General features: G+C 38.0%; 1 protein-coding gene across 1 annotated transcript in view; it reads left to right on the top strand.

The window, feature by feature from the left end:
- CDK17 (cyclin dependent kinase 17) overlaps positions 1 to 16,479 on the top strand; it is a 186,434-nt gene extending 169,955 nt beyond the window's left edge. Inside the window, exons 11-17 of the mRNA XM_038406963.2 lie at positions 647 to 767; positions 1,328 to 1,425; positions 1,764 to 1,869; positions 2,813 to 2,855; positions 4,731 to 4,821; positions 5,375 to 5,452; positions 5,913 to 16,479. Of these exons, the coding sequence (XP_038262891.1) occupies positions 647 to 767; positions 1,328 to 1,425; positions 1,764 to 1,869; positions 2,813 to 2,855; positions 4,731 to 4,821; positions 5,375 to 5,452; positions 5,913 to 5,950 (575 nt within the window). The 3' untranslated portion in view covers positions 5,951 to 16,479. The remainder of the gene's footprint in view (positions 1 to 646; positions 768 to 1,327; positions 1,426 to 1,763; positions 1,870 to 2,812; positions 2,856 to 4,730; positions 4,822 to 5,374; positions 5,453 to 5,912) is intronic.
- Positions 16,480 to 21,331: the final 4,852 nt, after the last annotated feature.

Below are 21,331 nucleotides of genomic sequence, written 5' to 3' on the forward strand. Positions count from 1 at the left end.
GTGTCATTAAATAATTGTCTAACCCCTCCAATGGGTGAGTCCCTTCATTTCCTGCAACAGTGAAAAGTTAAATCCATAAAAACAAAAATAAAAAAGCATAAAAATAAACATCAATATTGTCCATCAAAATGATGATAAAAATTAAAATGCAATTTTGCCAAGCCTAATTATAACAATATTTTACATTTATTTCAAAAGTGAAACACTTTTTAAAAAACGTTCAGTTGCTGAGTGATAATATCCGGATCTATCACATCACTTACAAAACGGAAGCACTTAAAAGTAAGGAAATGAATAATTAAGACCATTGTAAATCTTGCATTGCCCACGTGATAAGCAAATTATTCTCAAGTATACAGTAATGCGTACTTCATAGCAACACAACAACTTTCACTCTGAAAGAATGGTATTCCTTTTGGATAAGAACTAACGGGTGTCATGAATGGTCAGTATGATTTCATTCATTTTTAAGATGCTTGCAATAAGGTCACTGCTTTGCACCATTTAGCCCTGCTTCAGACTAAAAATGAGGAAGCCAAGAAAGCAGAAGCACAAACAAAAGCAAATAGATGTACACAATATTTAAATTGAGGGAAATGGTAGATACCATTCCAGAAAAAACCGTTACATTTTTATTTTTATGAAGGTTTGGCTAGAGCGAAGTCTGTTCCTACAAAGACTTACTCCAATGAAGTAGTCACATTATGGTACAGGCCACCTGATGTTCTCCTAGGATCTTCCGAATATTCAACTCAAATTGACATGTGGTATGTTTGTTTTGGTCACATTTTAATTTTTGTTCATACTGAAGTAGATGTGTTATAATTGTCCATTAACTCTTGTAACCGAGTATAACGGCTCCCTCAAAATTTCAGACAACTTCTACAGGGTTACGTTTAAGATATGATAAATAAAATTGCTGATAAAGAAAGTTGCTAACAATGCATCAATTGTGCTATTCATTATTTAAATCCAGTTTGACATGATGGCATTATTATATTATATTGATTTAAATATTTATTTTAAATGTCTAGTTTATCAGTAGTTCCCTTTGCTTTGTGTGTGTGTCTTTTGGAATGAAAAGATATTATCTGTGTATTGCAGAGGTTTTGTTCAGCACTTGTGAACTCTTTGGCATGTTTTTTTCTTCATTTACATCAGTATTTCCAATAGAGGTACATAGTTAATGGCAAATTGATTTAGCAATTTTTTTAACCTAATAAATCCAAAAAGATATTGAGCAGCTGAATGTTTTAAAGGGTAAGTTTTTTTGTTAGTTTATTTTTTATTTACTTATTCATCTTTCCTTTTCTTTTTCTTTATACAGGGGTGTTGGATGCATATTTTTCGAAATGGCATCTGGAAGACCTCTCTTTCCTGGTTCAACTGTTGAAGATGAACTGCACTTAATTTTCAGACTTTTGGGTAAATTGAATATTGTTACCAATAATATTACACTTGTAGATTTACTTCACCCTTCTAAGAGAGAATTTGTGACTATAAAGTACAGAGCAGATCCTTTTTCTATAAAGAGGGAATGAATTTTGAAGTTGCATTTAGGGGAAGATGAATAAATACAATGTTACTCATTTTGTACAAGATTGAATCTGTACATTTTAAACAAAATGACTGAAGTTGGAAAACATTCCTTCCTTTTCGATTGTGGTATGTTACAGGGCCACAATGCTTTAAAATTTATTTTTAAGTCTTGCCTATAATTAATATAACTTGTATAGATTTAATTTGTTTTGATTTAAACACAGGAACTCCTTCTCAAGAAACATGGCCAGGCATTTCTTCCAATGATGAATTTAGGAACTACAACTTTCCCAAATACAAACCACAGCCTCTAATCAACCATGCACCAAGGTATTTTATGTTTCATTACTAGAATTTCTACTTGTACAGTGGCTGCTATATTTGTGTCCACACACCTATTTTTATACAAGAACCAGTTTCCGTGTGTACTGTGCTGTTGCATGTTAACTATATGTCCCTTAAAAGATCACATGTCAAACTATCCTACTATAGGCTGAAGTTAATGGTATCTAGCAGAGTTCATTAATTTGAGATTTAACACTACTGAGTTCCTGATTACTTAGAGCACTGTAAATCCAAACACTGAGACTCACTAGTGGCATATATAACTATAAGTGTTATTTATAACGTCTACATAGTAGGACTATTCACACTGCACCTACTAAATTCCCAAAATCCCGTCCCATCATGTAGTAGGATTATTGTAAAATCTGAGAAGAATTCTTTGATGCAGTCTCTTCTGTGGTGATTCTAAAGCCCTGGTCAGGAATTTGAAGGGTGTGTATCTAGTACATTTCAAGTATCATTGCCATAACTGAACTTTTCAGCAAAGCCAAACACATGATGAAGTATGTTCCTTTTGATTGTAAAGAAACATAGTTTAGCACTCTTACCCTCCTATCCAATCAATGAGTTGAGGTTTTAAAAGCTATTGGGAAACCATAAAATTGCTCACATCAGATGACCTTGTCAGCCTATTGAGTCACAGTCCAAAGGTCAGGGTCCTTCTCGATCTTCCCACTGACTTATCATCAGTAAATTGTACAACTCGTGTTTACAGTCAGTCTTTTGAAATGTCGGGATATCTTTATGTATGTACATATGTATATACACAAACACACAGAAGATGTTCAGGTGTAAGTATTGCTTTAATTTTTAATTAAATTACATTTTGTTTTGAAGTGGGATATCATCTTATGAAATCCACTCCATTCTAACTTTGCACTTATGAATATTGATCACTAAACTATTTGGTGGTTTTTGTTATTTCTAGGCTGGACTCCGAAGGAATTGAATTGATAGCAAAGTTTCTTCAGGTAAGATGCTTTCCATGTTTTATCTTTTATAAAATCTATTTTTGGATTCCTTTTTAAAGGCTCAAATCCACAAAATCAGTTACATCATATATGCAATTGAAGTTTGAGTAGGGCATTAAATACAGTTGATAACAGGTTCACTGTGTGATGGCTAAGGCTAAGATTTTTTCAAGGTTACTTTTAGGAAAAGTCACGAACAGGTCACAGGCAATAAACAAAAATTCACGGAGCCAGTGACCTGTCCGTTACTTTACTAAAAATAACCGGGGGCAGGGCTAGGTACGGGGGAGGAATGGAGTCCTATGTGGGGGGAGAGACTGATAGGCTGAGCCCCCCTGCCATGGCAGAGGGCACAGCCCCGTCTCCAGTGGCTGCAGTGGGGGAGGGGGAGGGACACGGCCCTTGCTCCAGAGCTTGCCCAACTGCGGGGAAGGGGTGTGTAGCCCAACTGCGGTCCCAGGCAAGTCCTGGCTGCAGCAGCAGGGGCACACGGTCCTGGGAAGCCACAAGGGGGGCACGCGATCCCAACTGCAGCTTCCGGGGCTGGGGCACAGCCTTGGCTGCAGCTCCGCCAAGCCTGGGATGTCGCAGGGCTGGGGCATGCAGCCCTCACCAAACACAGGAAGCTGCAGGGCTGGGGCACGCTGCTCCTGCCAAGCCTGGGATGCCATGGGGCTGGGGCACACGGCTCCAGTTGCAGTACCTGGAGTAATCCACAGCGCTGTGGCTGCAAGGTCCTTGTTCCAGCCAGCACCTGTTGCAGGGAAGGAATACACAGTCCCGCGTCCTCCTCCTGAATCCCTAGAGGTCACGGAGGTCCAGCAAAGTCATGGAATCTGTGATTGCCGTGTCCTCTGTGACTAAATCATAGCCTTAGTGATGGCTAACTGAGTGGGTTGAAGTCCACTTACCCCCTAGGAATTCAGGGATTGTTCTCTAATTTTAGATGGCCACATTTCTGTTTTCCTGGCTTTTATAAAATAAAATGTAGTCCATAGCTGAATTCTCACTACATTTGTTAATAATTAAAGCTGAATTCAGTAAACTCTAGGCTTGTGACACAACAGCAAAATGAGCCAAGGAGAGAAGAAGGTTAAGATACCCAAGGATCAGACTAAAGTCTTAGAAAAATGGAATGTAAAAAGAGAGCATTTAGGTACAGTAATTTTATTGTAGGTATGAATTTAATAAGTATGGTTCTGGCTAACAAGTGCTCTTCACGGTTAGGCTTTGCCTTTCTGTGTTCAGGCAGCAAATTGGGCTGTATGTGTTTCCTTTCCACATTGGAAGTCGTTTTAGAAGTAAGCTGAGTCCTAGGGATTAGGCTGAGGAATCTGCCCCAAATTATTGGCTGTATGGTGGGAGCCCTGTAACTCAAATATGAACCCAGTTAAATGTGTGGTATGTGAGATGAGTTGAGCATATTCTGCCTCTACTTAATATAAAATTCAGAAAGTTGCAGCCTGCAGCTTAAAAGCCATCCCAGTATCTGTCTTTTATTCAGCTGTGTACTCTGAGCAAACATTACCTGCAGCTCGTGCCTGAAGTTTGTTCTTGCATGCTCAACAAGTTTTCTTAGTGAAATAAACTCATCACTATCTTTGGGGTCCAAAAATGCAAACGCAAAACCAGGTGAGTACACTGTTATGAATCAGGAGTTTGTGTGAAATCCTCTTTAATAGAACGTGCCACAGCGTAATACATGGTGTTGCGAAATCTTATTTAAAATCTAAGAGTGTAAGAGAGACCTCATTTCATTTCAGCTCAATATGAGCATATACAAATAGCCCAATTTCAATCTTTTAATTAATTGTCACTAAAAAAACTGTAAGGAAAGTAAAATTATATTTTTGATTCAATCCTTTGTGTTAACAGTATGAATCTAAGAAAAGAGTTTCGGCAGAAGAGGCCATGAAACACGCATACTTCAGAAGTCTAGGAACAAGGATACATGCTTTGCCTGAAAGTAAGAGAAGTAAAAAAGTAGTAATGTGCCATTGACCTTGGTTGATAATATTTTATTGACAGTAGCACAAAGCATTATCTGTGATTAAACTCTAAAAATACCAAAGAGCTTTTGAAATGGTGCATTGGTATTTAAACAGATAAAAGTATGTTACATCACAAGATGGGTAACTTTTTTAGGCAAAACTCTCAAAGACAAATCAACAGCATAAATTCAAAATATAATGGATTTTCTATTTACATGAGTTGTTAAAGATATTTTTGATTGTTTGCAGAGAAGAGGAATATCTTTTATAATGAGTAGATTTGTAAGTTAGACTTGTGTGTGTCTTGTTTTTACTTGCAGGCTGCCCACTTCATAAAGAAAACTTATGAGATACCAAGGCACATTAGTGGGTTCAAGATATTTATCAGCATTTTAGGGGAGGTAGTTTATCTACTCCAGATGAAGATGTGCTTTTTCCAGATTTATACTGGTGTAACTGAGAATAGAATTTCGTCAATAAAATTTAATCACATTTGAGTGCAACCTTAATTTTCTTTTATTGTTACAGGTGTCTCAATATTCAGTCTGAAAGAGATTCAGTTGCAGAAAGACCCTGGTTTTCGAAATTCCTCGTACCCCGAGACAGGTATGGAAACATTCATCATGGTATTTCTCATGTTTTCAATCTAGAGTGCTGTGCTAGATGCACTATAAACTGAAAATAATGTGTAAAAAATTATTTTTGTGAATATATGGAAATTATTTATTCAGATTCATAAAATACATACACAGTTAAACATACAAAAACAAATGAGTTTTACTTGAGACGGGAGGGACAAGTAGAGGGGACAAGTAGCATGAAACCTGCACTTAAAAACAGTCACTTTTTGACTGCTGAATAACTTATCTGATACACAATGGAAGGAGCACCAAATATGTCGCGACAAAGCACAGAGAATACACTGGACTGCATTAGCAAGAGATTTAATATAGGATCAGATATTACAGCAAAGGACACTTATAGAAACACACCTCAGGAGAGTGCCGTACCAGTGTGTGTTGTAAGAATGCTTCAGTTTCTTAACAGAATTCATGTTATGTTTTAGCACATGGGAAGAACAGAAGGCAGAGCATGCTTTTCTAAGGTGGTAATGCAGTTTCAAGCCCAAGAGTATCTCATCAATCAAGGACTCAGAACTGAAGTTTCTTTCGGTGGACTTGGAATCTCAGTTTGTCTACACGGTCCTCTTCGCAGTGGAGTCTTTTTATTTCCAACATGCAGATTATGTTTTTATATTTGTTGTCACAGTGTGACAATTTTTTGTATAGTTGGTTTTAAGGTCTCCTCTGCCATTAGAGCCAGTAGGTTACAGCTGTTGATGTAACTGTAGCTGCAATTTTTGTGCAGAACTGAGAAACACAGTGCATTATTTATTGCGGAATCATTGCTGCTAAATAACTACTGTCTGTATAGTTAACACAACAGTTGAATGCCTAAAAAATTTGCAATGGCTTTAGAATATGTGAATGCATCTGTTTCTCTTCATAAACTGTTTTATTGCTGCAGATTTGTATTTTTTAAACTGCAGTGTTTCCTGGAATGTAAACATAGCTTTGCTTGACTATAGGTGAATCATCTTTAACGCTCTAAGTTCATAGCACTTAATTCCTTATTTAACATTGGCAATACAGTATATGAAATATTATAAAGTACATTCGTTTTAAGAGAGTTGATTCAAACAAGTGAATGGTTATCTATTATTTGCTCTCAGATCTTATATCAGTTACAGGTAAAGGAGATGGGATGATAAATTTTGTCAGGATTTACTCTGATTGAAGATACTTGCACGTTATTGTGCGTATGGCTCCTCCTGATGCAATGACTTCTTTACCTGGTTTTTAACCTAGTTAGAAATATAAATAGTAAAAAGATCATTCACGTACATTATGCCCTGTTTTTCTTTTGAAACTATCTTTGTCTTTACAAGAGAACAGGATGACTAATTACAAGAGAATGGGAATAATGTCCCATTCCCCCCCCCCTTTTGTTGCTCCCTCTTTACAACATTATTCACTTGAAATCAACTGGAAAGATGCAAGTACATACTTGATAAGAACTCACTATATACTGCAGACATTTGAAAACATGGGAACTTAGAGGTTTTTTTAAGATCTTAGATGTTATCTGTTTACCAGAGATAGTAAACATGTTACTACTATGCTTATGTATCTCAGTGAGTATCATAAGTACACCGTTGGTAATGGTAACAGTATTTTTAAGCATTTGTGTTCACCTTTATGAACCTATTTGTTTAGTGCATCTTAAAGAGACTGTAAATCTTTATTGGTATATTTTGAAATGGTCATGTAAATCTTTGGCTGGTATATCATGAATATAGTCATAGATAACTTAATTTTTTCCTGACATTCACTGTAAAACATTCAGGGGTCCTACCATTTCGGTTCAGGAAATCTTGTAGTTTATTGTTATTTAACAGTATTAAGTGAATTTTTGTATATTTCATTTTAACTTTATTTGTGAATAGTGATTGTGGCATGTTTGGGAGCATTTTATTAATATTTCTTGATACTGGTAAATTTAATTATTTTTTTTTTAATTTTCTGGAAGAGACAAACTCATGTGTAATGGTGAATATTGGACCACTACTGCTTTTCAGCATTTGTAAACTGGTTTTATGTTAAAGAAACCCTTTAGGCCTAACAAACTGCTGTTATTTCTAACTGACAGACCTGTATTAATATTGTACTTTTGAAAGTATAAATATTATATGGAATTCCTTGATTTTGTTTTGAAGTTTATAATTACAAAGGCTCTGTGTTGTTAAAATATGGATTTGGTGAACTGCAGTTTTTTGGGGGAGGAGTTAGTACATTTTTAGCCAGCTCCATACTAGCAGGACTGATTGATTCTAAACTTAGCTTATCACTAACTCTCATAACATTGAAGCAATAGCAGTGGCATCAGCCAGACTCTTCAATCCTAGAAGGGATTTTACAAGGCAAAATGGTCTCATTGTAATTACCGAGTGCCCAATTCTTCAGTTAAAGCAAACATCCCACAGATGTCAGGTAGGCGTTTTGCCTAAGACTCAGGGTCCAGTGCATATATGTGCCTTCCATTGATATCAGTGGGAGAGCTCTACATACATCCAAGGGCAGAATTTGCCTGCGAGGAAGAACTGAAAAGATTGTCCCTAGATAACTTATATTTTTGTACATTCAGTATTGAAATCTGATATAGACTGCAATGTATTAGAAACTTTGCAGGAAAAAAGACAAGTGTCATATATCTCCTAAGATAGATATCAGAAGAAACTATCTAGTTGTGTACATACGAAATAAACAAAATTTGGAATAATGCTCATTGTGGAGACAGTAAGAATTAACATTAATAAGACTCTAACATTTTAATTATGCATAGATTACAATCATAAGACTAATAAGTCAAAATTTGGCATTCTTTAATGATGCAAGGGTAAGAACTTTTTATCAGTAAAATGTTTATATAACTAAGTTTGGAAGCTTCTTGTGGAGTCACAGCTGGCACCTCCATAATTAAGGATGAGTCAGTTTCCACTCAAAGCAGGAATTCAGTCTCTTGCTTATGTATGAAAAATACTGTGTATCCTCCATAAAATCACTGCAGTTACTTAGAGTAGAGAACAATTTTTCTGAGAATTTAGAGTGAATCCATTAAATATTTTAGGAGTAAAAAACAGGTTCTTTAAGAAATTTAGTATTTGGTGTCAAACTTTTTTTATTTTTTGGCCCAAATGATGTTAATAACAAAATGATTCAGATTCTTTAAGTTGTCCATATAGTTTAAACTCACTGACATACTATGCATAGGCTAGATTTGAAGGGTTTTATTTAGAGTTAATAGGTATTTTTTCCTGTTCTTCAATATTAAAATTGCTGCTTAAGCAGGAGCTGAAGAATGTTGTGGTATAGAGAATTCCATGGAAGAACTGCCTGTTTTTCAGAATGGCTGCCATCTCCAATTGTGCTTGATGGGATTGAAGCCAGAGGCTCCCCCAGGTGGCCATTTTGAAAAGGGCATTTCTTTTTCATTGTTCTCAATGGGACTTTTGTTCATCTTTGCCCTTTGGCAGCCTACGGCACCACCATCTTCATAAGAGCATCTTGGCTTCATGCTCTTTAAGAACAATGGGAGAAGAAGGCCATTTTGAAAGAGGGCAGTTTTTCATGAGTTTCTCTGAGATTTTATGCACCAGCCTCTGCTGCAAGATGAATTTTCAGTTATGAAAAAATGGCCATTAATTATAAATATTTATTTTCAAAAGCAACCTGTCTGCTCAACAGAGAAGGGGTGCATGTTTTGGGGCACGTGCAGAGAAAGGTGAGATTTATGACATAGGGGAAAATGTACGTGTGTATGTGTGCGCGCGGACGTTAGAATGTAGAGAGACCTGGAGAGTGCAGGGGATAAGAGGGGGAGGAGAATTTGGGATGTATGAGCTGGGAAACACAGGGAGGTGCAGAAAGGGAATTTGCAAGACAGGAAGGGTACAGTTCAGCTACTTTGCACTGCTCTAGTGAAACAATGCATTTGTAAATCCAATTTAACTGGCCAGTATACTTTGGCTGCTTTGTTCTGCTCTACAGTGGCATAAAGCAGCCAGGGTTTCTTTTTGAATTGGCCTATAGAAGTTAAAAATTAAAATTGTATTTAAAGTATTGACATACTCCACAACTACAGATCATTAGACACATGATGGCAACCTTTTTGAGTTTCTTATTTAGAATTTATGTATGAAAGTTGTAATTTAAAAAAAAAAATAAAACAGAAAATTCCCAGACAAAAAAAATGTTAAGATAGAGTTAAGAGTGAGTACATTATCAGTAACTTAGGGCAAAGTATATTACTGGTATGTTGTAATCATTCCAAAATCAAGTATTGTAAATCCAGAAAATTCAGAGTTAGGCTTAAAAGAAATCCAAACCAGTTCAGGTATGGAAATACAGATACGGCATGCAAACTACCTTGAGTTTTCTCTGTAGTGATACCATGGGGGAGAAAAAAAATCTAATGTGTCTGTAAAAAAAACAATTTAGCCTAATCTGAGACCGCAAAGTAAAATAGTTTAATCATATGGTTATTGAATGGTGTCATTACAGAGCAGAGTTAAGCAGAGCAGTACCCTGTCTCTTTATTTCAGTACCATAGTTCTTTAAGTTTAACTCTGAATTTCCTGGATTTATAATACTTGATTTTGGAATAATCACAACATCCCTGTAACATGTATTACCTTAAATTAGTGATATGTGTTCTCATCCTTAATTCAATGTTTACATAATTTTTGCCTGGAAAAAAATGTATATTTTTCAGTGCAGTGACTAACTCTGTTTTATGTTTAATACTAACAACACCTGGCACTTATAATTTTTTACATTCTTCAAAGCATTGTACCTTTAACTGATGGATCCTCACAGCACAGATATGTAAGTGATGATGGGGGAGATTTTCAAAATTGTAGTTAGGAATCTGTGCCTTTTGAAAATCTCGCCCAACAGCTTTCTTATCTCATGAGTTAGAGAGAACAAGCCATTTGTCCAAAGCCACACAGGGAGCTGGTGTTGGAAGAACCAGGATTAGAGTGTGGCTGTTGTAGATTCATAATCCATTGTTCTGTCACTAGAACACATTGCCTCTCTGATGCCTTAATTGGCAAGTATAAAAGAGTTTCTTGGGTGTGGAAAATGCATAATTTAAGATTTTCTACACTTTGTGATATGTTCTCTAGAATCCCAAATCCATAGTATATGACTACAGTCCCCTTCAGGGTTCTTAAACTTAGCTAGCCTGTTTTCTGTCTTTCAACAGTTCTCTCAGGGGCACACCACTGTAGAGCACTAAATGTCCAAGAGAATCTAAACTTTAATTTAAGAAATAAACATCTAATCCTCCTCATGTCGATAGCATTCACAGTGCAACTAATCAAAGGTTGGCCTTGTTCAGTCTGCCTGCCACATACCGAAACGAATTATCCGCAAGAGAGCTGTGAACTCTCTTTATTCATTGTAATGGGGTGTTACTGCTGAATATTAAATACTAAAACTGTTAACTGGAAGAGTTCTCTTCTTACTGCTTTTTCCTCCATTGCCTTGCAGACCAAAGCGGTGCCAGCTTGCTTCTCTGTCTTCTGGCTGAAAACAAACGAATGACGTGAATATGTCCATCCTACTGCGTGTTTTAATGCCATTAGTTTGTTTTCAGAGGGAGCTGCTCTTCGTTTCGGTTTATTCTCTTCCTCTTCCCTGTGCTTCTCCTTAGTCTGCAGGTAAAGAGGAAGCTGTCCCGGACACCTTTTTCAGGGGTAGTTGAGGGTGTGTTTTATCTATATATAATTCTTATGGAATGGGCATGAGACAATCTGAAGGCAGCTACTGGGAAAGAGCACTAATATTCCTGAGAGTTGGGAGCCCTTTCCTATAAGAAGCCATTTCTCAAAGTCCTCCCAAAGAAGGCTGTATTACTGACTGCTCCAGAATGCACAACCAAGGTTTGTTCTCCTTTTCATTTTAAGCAATAAATTGTCCTTCACTGTGCTCCAAACATTTTACCCCAAAGCAGTGCGCCTGCATCCCCATCACAGTGGTTAGAGCTCTCAAGGACTACGTAGCCAGGAGAGCATTGTTCAGTAAGTCACTTTGTTTGGGACTTAGCATTTTAATAAAAGAGCAAAACATATTTAAAGCTGCAATCTCCAGATAGATTAAAGATAGGTGTCATGATACATTTAGAATGTCCTATCTCATGGATTCATGTTCATTCCACAAGACACACAGCAACCTATCCATAAAATACTGCCTGGGCCTTGTTTGTTCTTCAGCTAAGCACTATGGGATGTAGACCTGGTGGCTCCCTCAAATGCTTTCATTTCACAAGGTCCTGCAATTTTAAGTTCTTCTAAAAAATGTATAACTTCATACACAGCTACTTTTCCTCTTATATTCTCCTTCTTATTTTACTGTTGCTAATTCTCAGTAGTTGTCTCCATATTGTCACATGTTCCCAGCATGAGAATAGGACAATTTTGTTTTACTTCTTAATTGGTCTCCTCAAGCAGACATCTGCCAATCTGAAACATCTAGTCCTTTGTTGTTGTAATTTGTTGTAATTGTTCAATATTGTTTTCCACCTTTGGAAGTTTTCTGTGTAACTGAAGGCACCTACTTGTCTCTTAAGGGATGGGAGCCAGGAGGGAAAAAATACATAATTATGCCTCCAGGATGTAGGCAGAGATACAGAGTATTTGCCACACTAGTGAAAATTCACTCCAATGGAATATTAGCTAACAGATAGAACAAAAATTTCCTAATTCCAGACCATAATACTCCATATAAAGTAAATAAAAGCACCTCTAAAACAAAACTCTGTTTGCTCCCAAAATAAGTTTGAATACAGGTGTAAACCTACCTAAAAAATCATGCTCTAAGCCCATTGACTTACCTATTCAAAACAAGCGGAGAATAAGTCCAACCTGTTTCTGTTTTGATGAGAACATGGCTGCCTCCACGAAGTAATCTCAGAGCCATCTATTGTCATGGAAATGTTGACTCTTCCACGCATATTTATTTACTAAAATTTCTCTGTGATTTGTATTTCCTTTTTAAGAGATACTCGTCAATTAAATTCAATAAAAAGCATCAGCATTTTCCTTGAACCTTAGCAGACCAAAAGAAGGCTAGTCTATTTAGTAAGCATAAAAAGTCCATCTTCTGGTTTAGGAAGGTGGACAATAAATCCATGTGAAAAAATGGCAATATGATTCTGTATTATCCTTCATGTGCATCTTTCTGATATAACACAAACAGTAATCAGATTTCTTGTTAAGTCGACATTTTGACTGATTTGCAGGCCAGACGGTACAGCACACTTTCGTTCTGCTAACCTATTTTTGGTCAAACATAAACGAAATCTGCTAAGCAATAACAAATGTGCTGTACCATTATTACTATGTTTACTTGTTACTTTTTGCCACTAAGATATAGGAGAAAACATAAGCACCTTATGCCTCCAGGCCTCTCCTCTTCAAAGTTGCCTACATCATGTTTCACTTGGATCTTTCACAATAATTTCATTGCTGAGTTTTTGTCGAAAAATAGGTATTTTCTGGCATCAAAAAACCCTACAGTTTGGAAAGTGTACAAGACTTCACAATTTCGTTCAAAAATGGTTGGTTACTTTCCAAGACATCAGATCCAGCAACAAGGAAAGACATACAAACTAATGAGAATCTGGATTTTCCTTTTGTGAGGAGTCTGTTCCGGTCTTTGACATCAGAGAGTCAATAAAAATACACTCCCTCCCACAATTTTACTCTCAATTTGGTAGAGTGGAGTTTGACAGCACTTTTAATATATATTGTATTTTCATTGATTGAGTCCTAATACTTCAATAAATATCTTTATTTTGTGAGCTAACGAAGATGTGCATCCTCATCTTCTTTGACATCTGATTCTTCCCTCAGCTATCCCAGTGTAGATCAGTAGTAACTCCACTGAATTAGTTACAGTGGTGCAAAATGACAAGAGAAAAGGTTCCAGGATTCCCAGCATGTGGATATTGTACATATAAGACTTAGTTACTGAAATGTTCCAAGCACCTGAGAGGCCATATATATTAAAAAAGAAAGGGTTTGATACAATAATTTAATCTGTAAACTCCTGTAGTTTAATCTCTGCTGCCTCCACTTGATTTTTCATGTGTTTGATCCAACCATTCAGATTGGTTCATTTGTGGCCACCTTTGTTTTCAGTCTGTTTTCACTTTAACTAGCCTAAAACTGGCAGGATATTTTGTGTAAGATTCTCATTGCTTTGGTCTGTCATTGGAGTCCTTCCTTTCTAGATGTACATGATGGTGCCTATTGGGGTTCCCAAATGCTGAAATGCATGATGACAAGATTTTTTTTTTGTCCCTTGGGCATATATTATTGCTTTGTTTATAGTCACTGGTACTTTACTTAGATATGGCAATTTCTATTTCATTTCATTAAGACTGGTCTACACTACATAGTTGGGTTGTTTTAACTACATCAGTCAGGGCTGTGAAAAATATCATGCCCTGTACAATGTAGTTAAGCTGACGTAAGCCCTGGCACAGACACTGGTAGGACATTGTGTCAACCTAGCTACTGCCTCTTAGAGAGAGGTGGATTTACTACAGGAATGGAAAAAAACCCCTCTGTCGCTGTAGAAAGTGTCTATGCTATAGCAGGGCAGTTGTGCCACTGTAGTAGTTTTTTAGTATAGATGTACCCTTAGACTACGTGATATGCTGGAGAGACAAAGGTGGGTGAGGTAATACTTTTTTTTTTTATTGGACCAACTTCTGTTGGTGCAAGAGACAAGCTTTCGAGCCACACAGAGCTCTTCAAGTCAATAAAATGCAGGAGTAATTTTGGGTTGCAAGACCATGGAGCCTCAGGAAGAAGCTTGCTCTCATCACACTCCCTTGCCCCCAAAAATGGCCTTTAAATATCAGAACTTTAATATTAAAATGTTTATTTAGCACCTTTCATCTTGAAGGATCACAAACCACTTTACAACTAAACACATGCATCGCCACTGAAATGCATCCAGGGAGACAACTGGCACACAGCTCACTAAATAAAATTCAAGAAAGAGGAGTTTTGGTCAGTTACAAGGGCAAAACCCACTATTCACACAAAAAGGGCAGTGGGATCTTTATTGACCAGCTATAACAGAGAGAATCCTCATTCGGTGTTTTGTTTTGTTGTGTTTTAAAGATCTCATCTGAGAGATTGTAGAAGCAGGATTTATAATTGTACGATAAGAATAGAGGTACTAATGTATATCTTGATTTCATTTTACCAGCTTTTGAATAGCAGAAAGGAATGACCCTCTAGGACATTGGTAGGAATGCATCTGACTGACTGCCAGTGTCTGTACTGATGTTAAGGCAGGGACAGACCAGAACAATCCTTATGACTGATTATGTTCATCCTTTTGTTTTAGAATAGGTTATTATGTCTACTATGGTTTCCTATATGTATTACAAATTAGGCACTCTAGTTAAATATATATTTCTTTGTTTTAAGGTTTAGTAAGTAAAAGACAAGATCTTGTATTGTGCCTATGTTAAGGAGTTTCAAAGTAAACTGACACTGTTTGTATTCTCAAAGGTCTCTGTAAAAAGACTGTTTGTGTGAATGAGGAATGTATGCATCAGGAAAAGATAAGGTGTGAACACCATTGTTATCGCCAGATGGTCAAGGAAAAAGGAATAAAGAGACTTAACAACACCAGAAAATCATCAACACGCATCCATAATGAAGGAAGGGCAAATTGACGACCCTGAGGTGAAGGCTGGCACCCCTAAAGACAGGACAATTGATTAAATCGGAACCAGGACAGGATAACCCTCTCGGAGGTGTATTGGAATGTTTACATCAAAAGATACACCAATTAAGAAATAACCGGTCACAAACTGACACAGCAAAATCCATAGACTTCAACAGAGAAAAAAGACTATAAGCACAGGGTGCTTGGCCATGGAACTTTGGGTTCATCTTGCCACACTCCAGGAGCATCAGATCGCAACCAACAGAGCCCTACTCCCCTCTGCGACCAATCTGGCTGGCCACTAGATTGATCCAAACTCTGGACTGGTAACTATAAACATCAACTGGCAGGACTCTGTGTGTGAGAGAAAGAGAGAGAGAGATTGAAAAGCATATGCTAACTATTGTATTCTCAATAAGTGCGTCATGCTGCCTTCTTCCCTATAAAATCCGTGTGCTTCTTCGAATTGTGAAAGGGGGAAGAGTATATACGCTGTAATTATTGACAATACTGCTAAGTGATCGATCATTCAGGTGTGCACACCCCCGGTCATAGAGATACCGGGCAGTAAAAAGGGAACCAGGTGTGGTTAATATTGTATTCACTGTTGGCATTTTATGAATTGAGAATTTGTATAATTAAGAGGTATACACACCCTTGGTCGTAGAAGGGCTGAGAGACAGGAGAGAGATTTAGTATCTCTTGCTCCACCCCGGACTGCTGGGGGGGAAATAATTGGAGGAGGGTGTACCCCTGGTCATAGAAGTGCCGGGCAATAGGGAGAGGATTAGAGTCCTCGCTTCGACCCGTCTGTCGGGGAAAAACTAGAAAAACGATAGGTGCATACACCCTCGGCCGTAGCATGACTGAGCATAAGAGGAGAACTTAGGGTTTCTTGCTCTGCCCCTGGGAGGGGTTTTTATATTTGGTGTATGAACCCTCGGTGGTAGAAGGCCGAGCAATACCGAGGGGGACTTAGTATTTCTCCCTTTGGCTCAGAGTGGGCTAAAATCATAAGTCCCGGCACTGGCATGGGCAACAGGGTGAAGAAAGGAACTTGTAAGCCCCGGCACTGGCACGGGCAAACATAAGATCTTAATTTTACACAGATCTTGCTCTGTTAAATCAAACTCTGAAGGATATAGATGTTTGGGCAGTGTAGTATTTTTTGAGAGTGATATTGTGGTGATTTCACAATTTTGAAAGAAATGTTTAATAAAAGGGACCAGGAGTGGTGGGGGCTAGTTGAGAAGCCCACCCTCCTTGCTAAATTGGTAGTGGAACAAAGCCTGTGCCCATGGAAAGGGATGGTTCAACGAGGAAAAAAAAACAAACCCAAGATCGGGCGCAGACAAGCAGGCAGGCAACAAATAAAAAAAAATAAATGGAAAATAGGCATAGTGGTAGGAGTAAGGAAAGGAGTAAGTGTAGACATGAAAAATTCAAATCCCTGAATAGTACTTGGAATGGCAAAATCTAAGTTAATTAAGATGTCATTTTGAAAAATAAGTAATTTAAGAAGAAAAGAGTAAAAAGTTAACTCTGTAAATGCTGGAGGGTATTAATCAGTTAAACTTTCTGAAAATGTTAAAAAGGAAAAGTGTTTGCAGCCAAGGGAAAATGGGCCCTTTTCCAAAGGAATGTCTGTAAATAATCCAGGCAAAGAGAGAATCTGATTAAAATCATTTGACTATGGACAATTTAGTCAAATTTCCTAAAATAACATAAGGGGTTTCTGTTGGAACTTAGCTGCTCTCAAATGTATAAAGGAAATATAATCTATATACAGCTATGTAAAAATGGAGCAGTGTAGAAGGAATGTTAAAAAAAAATGTGTATGTATCTGTGTGTGTATAAATATGTAAGGTTCTAAGGACCAATTGGTTTTGTTTTGTTTTGTTTTTAATAATGCCACTAAAAATCCATTTGACTGTTTAATTCAAAGTTGCAAAACTGACAGACCTTTTTGCCAGACACAGCTGATTAGTGTTGTTTGGCTTCGGGATTTGGCATTTAACACTTAAGAGGTAACAAAATAAAGACCAAAGTCGAGGCTGCAGCAGAACAGTCAAAATCAGGAGATTAGGGAAAGATTCTCGATTCTGTTTGTTTGTTTGTAACAAAATAGCAGATGAGAGCTGTAGTAAAAGAATAAGAAATTTAAAAAGACTGTGCCCCCTGAAGCAACAGCAAGAGTGAGGTGCACAAAACAAAAAGAAGCAAAGTTAGAAACACTGAGCCTTAAGATGACTCTGAGTAATCATAGAATCATAGAATATCAGAGTTGGAAGGGACCTCAGGAGATCATCTAGTCCAACCACCTGCTCAAAGCAGGGCCAAGCCCTAATTTTAATCAAACTGTCACTTTAATAAAGGTACTTGAAAACTCTGTAAGCAAAAAAAGAAATAGTTACACCTTATGTAAAAATCAATATGAATAATGTTATAGAAGTTAAACTATGAAAGGAATGTGCATTTGCCCCAAAACATGTGCAGTGTATATTGTAGAAGGGGTAAAAGAAATGCAAACAGACCAAACTTAATTAAAATGTGATTAGGGCTCCAAAGGGAGCCACAATAGGTTGGGTTTTCTTTTTCAGATTGCTGTGTGTTTTGAAAGCAGGAGTTAAAAGTTAAAAGTAATCAGAACTCTGGTGAAAGTTAATTGTGTCTCTTTTAAGACAGTCTCTCTGAGCTGCTGATGGCTTTGGATCCAAAAGCAAGCCAGAAAGCATCTGTGTTAATGCAAATTACCTAACTGATAAAGAAAACAGCACAAAGGAGCTGCAGATAAAGGATATACCTGGTCAGCAAACAAATTGTCTAAATAAAAGGCATGGTATAACAAGATACCTTTAATAGATTTAATGTTAATAAGTACCCCTGTAACAAAGTATAGTGTTTATGATTTTCTTAAAATCCTTTAAGGTCATATGGTAACGATGCTTCTCAACTATTACCTGTAAATAAAATTAAAACTTAACACAGCAAGAATAACATTATAAACTTGGTCTGCTGTATAAGAAGGAAAACTGAGGTACCCCACCTCATGGATTTAATGACTAAACAGTGGGATAATTTCCCCATAACCCTTAAAAGGTAGAAGTCATTGAAACCTGGCCTGCCTATAGAACAAAACACAGGAAAGTATGGGTGTAATTCCTCTGTTTTGCCTGCAATCAGCAAGAATATTTGTAAAAGAAAGGGATGTTTTAAGCAATAATCTGCCACCCCAAAAGGGGTAGAAACATGTTCTTTTTGTCTTTCAGAAAATTAGAAAAAGCTGATACCACTTGAAGAGCAACCCAGAATACCATGAATCTACTGTCACAATAGAAATTGTGGTTTGTGTTCTATGTTTTGTCTTACAGGACAACCTAATACAGGAACAAATGGAAGTGAAAACCATTCTGCGATAGCTATGGGATGTACTGAAATGCAGATACTTGCTTTGTCCACCTTGGAACACAAAAATGTTTTGAGTAATATCAGGAAACACTAAGGTTTGGATACACTTGCTAAAACAAAGAAAAAAATCACTGTTTGATACTTATCAGTACAAATGAATGCAGTATGTTTCTAGCATAGTAAGGCCAGACCTTTTTAATTGGGGAAATTGTTGTTAAAAATCACACACCAACTGGCTCTGGAAGCAAAGATATGGAAAGTTAGCTCACTCCCCATATTGAACATGGGATCCTTCTGATTACCCCGGACCTCGAGCCAGTGGGCTGGGGAGGGAGGGAAGCTATTAAACACCAGAGGTTGTACCAAAGTGAACTCCTAAAAAGTGGGTGTACTTGTCCTTGCCTGTTGCTCCCCCTGTAGTAAAAGACATTTCACTTGGATCGTGTATGTGGAATAAATTAAATAACCAGACCAAAGTACTGTATAATGGGCTATGTGTACGTGTTAATTATTGGAAAGAGGTGTTTTGGGAGGATACAAGTGTTAGCAGCCCACCAGTAAATGAATGTATATGTAATGCAAGTACTGTGTTTACCAATAATCACATTTACTATTTGCCACAACCAAAGTCTCCGCTTACTGTGAGCACTGATTTAGCTAAGTTCTCTATCAATCTTGGCATTGAATGGCAGAAAGTTACCAATCACCTGTTAAAAGGTAAAGAAGTAACACTGTTCCTAGAACACACAAAAGGCAACGTGGGAATTCGAACCATTCATATTATACATGCAAACCCCCAAGGAGATTACAGAGATTCCTGGGACCCTGTCTGCTGGCAGCTCAGGGAGAGGCCCACTGTCCCTGGGAGGGAGGGGGAGCCAAGGCAGACGCAGAGTCTGCCCAGCAACCGGGCCCTCCCAGGGCGTTGAGAAAAGGGGAGAAGCCATTTTGGAGTCAGTCTGGAGCCAGCCAGGAAAAGGGTTGTGTTGGGAGCTGGTGAATCCCGGCCCTGCATGCCGGGCTCCCCCTAAGAACAGGCCTCTAGGGACCTGACAGCAGATCCCTCAGCTGGGTTTTTCCTTCCCCACTGATGATTCCCAATTTGTAGAGTTTGCTGGGAAACTTCCCCAGCCAGGCTGAGTTTGCCCTCCAGCTCCCTGGGTGAGACCAGTCACCACATGGTCAGCTCTGCTCTGGCTGCTAGTCCAGGGAAGCTGCCTGCTGAGTGTGTGTCTGGAGGCTGGGCTAGGAGGCTACCGTTTGGATGTTAGTGTAGTTGTGTAACCTACACCTTGAGCCCTGCACCCCTTTGTGGTGAGGGGAAATCCTGGGACTGACGCAGCCTGATCCCTGCCAGCAGAGAGCAGCTCCTCTGCACTGACTGAGGAGTCCAGAGTCATCTTCGAACCTGAGGATCATTCATGGAGTTTGTGAGTGCACCATCTTTTAGTTAGTCAGGGAATTTGTTTTGGGGACCCCCTACTCCCAAGCCAGGGAGGAAGGGTTTGTGGATTTTATAACCTGCTGCGTATTACACCTGTGGAGGGATCTACCACCTTCTCCCACTTGTGAGTCCTTTGGGCTGTACTGAACCCAATCAGCCACGCTGCCAAACCACTGCAGAGAAGAATTTTGTGGTTATAGGTCATCAATGGCCCCAGCAAAGTACGCGTACCAACGGGACACTAATGTGACATTTGCTACATCAAGGCACAAGTATTTGCAGTGTGGGCACCAGTAACCCTAAAAATAATCTTTTACCCTGTTATATTATATTAGTCTCCTGTTTAATATAATTATTGAATATATTGTATGTGTTTGTGTTATTTCTTGGAAGTTTCCAACTATCTGGCAAGTAAGTAGGGATTACCCTGTAGTTAGAATTTTCCACCCAAGCTGCCCAGGTGACCCTGCCCGGAAGGAGCAAGGGGGGGGTGGAGGCACCGCCAAATAATTTCATAGGGAAAAAGAAAGAAGATACACCCCTCTGAGTGGGTGGCAGGATCCAAAAGAACCCAGACGTGTAAGCTGATTGGGATTAAAGGAGGTCATCAGGTGGAGAGGGGGCGCTACACGGGGACATGTTAACAATTGCCACTGCAGAAAGACAAATTGCTTACCATTGGTATGCCATATTTTCTGGATGGTCTCCCACAACTACTAAAATACTATCTGTAATGTTACACCCCCTAATTGTTTTGGTTTTAAATTGGATTTGTTTAATTGGGATGTTTGGAATGTGCTGTTGGATAAAACAAATGTATGCAAAGCTAGAACCACAAGTTCAAATTTCCTCTCAATATGTGGCTATGAAACAATTATATAAGATATGACCCACTCAAGAATTGTTCTTGAAGGGTCAAAAGGGGGATATGTAGGAGCAGGATTTTATAATTGTACTATAAGAATAGAGGTACTAATGTATGTCTTGATTTCATTTTACCACCCTTTTGTTTTAGGGTAAGTTATAACATCTACTATGTATTACAAATTAGGCACTCTAGTTAAATATACATTTCTTTGTTTTAAGGTTTAGTAAGTAAAAGACAAGATCTTGTATTGTGTCTGTGTTAAGGAGATTCAAAATAAACTGACACTGTTTGTATTCTCAAAGGTCTCTGTAAAAAGACTGTTTGTGTGAATGAGAAATGTATGCATCCGGAAAAGATAAGATGTGAACGCCATTTTTATAGCCAGATGGTCAAGGAAAAAGGAGTAAAGAGACTTAATGACACCAGAAAATAATCAACGCGCATTCATAATG

Source organism: Dermochelys coriacea, chromosome 1 (assembly GCF_009764565.3).
Source record: "Dermochelys coriacea isolate rDerCor1 chromosome 1, rDerCor1.pri.v4, whole genome shotgun sequence".
Lineage (NCBI taxonomy): Eukaryota > Metazoa > Chordata > Testudines > Dermochelyidae > Dermochelys > Dermochelys coriacea.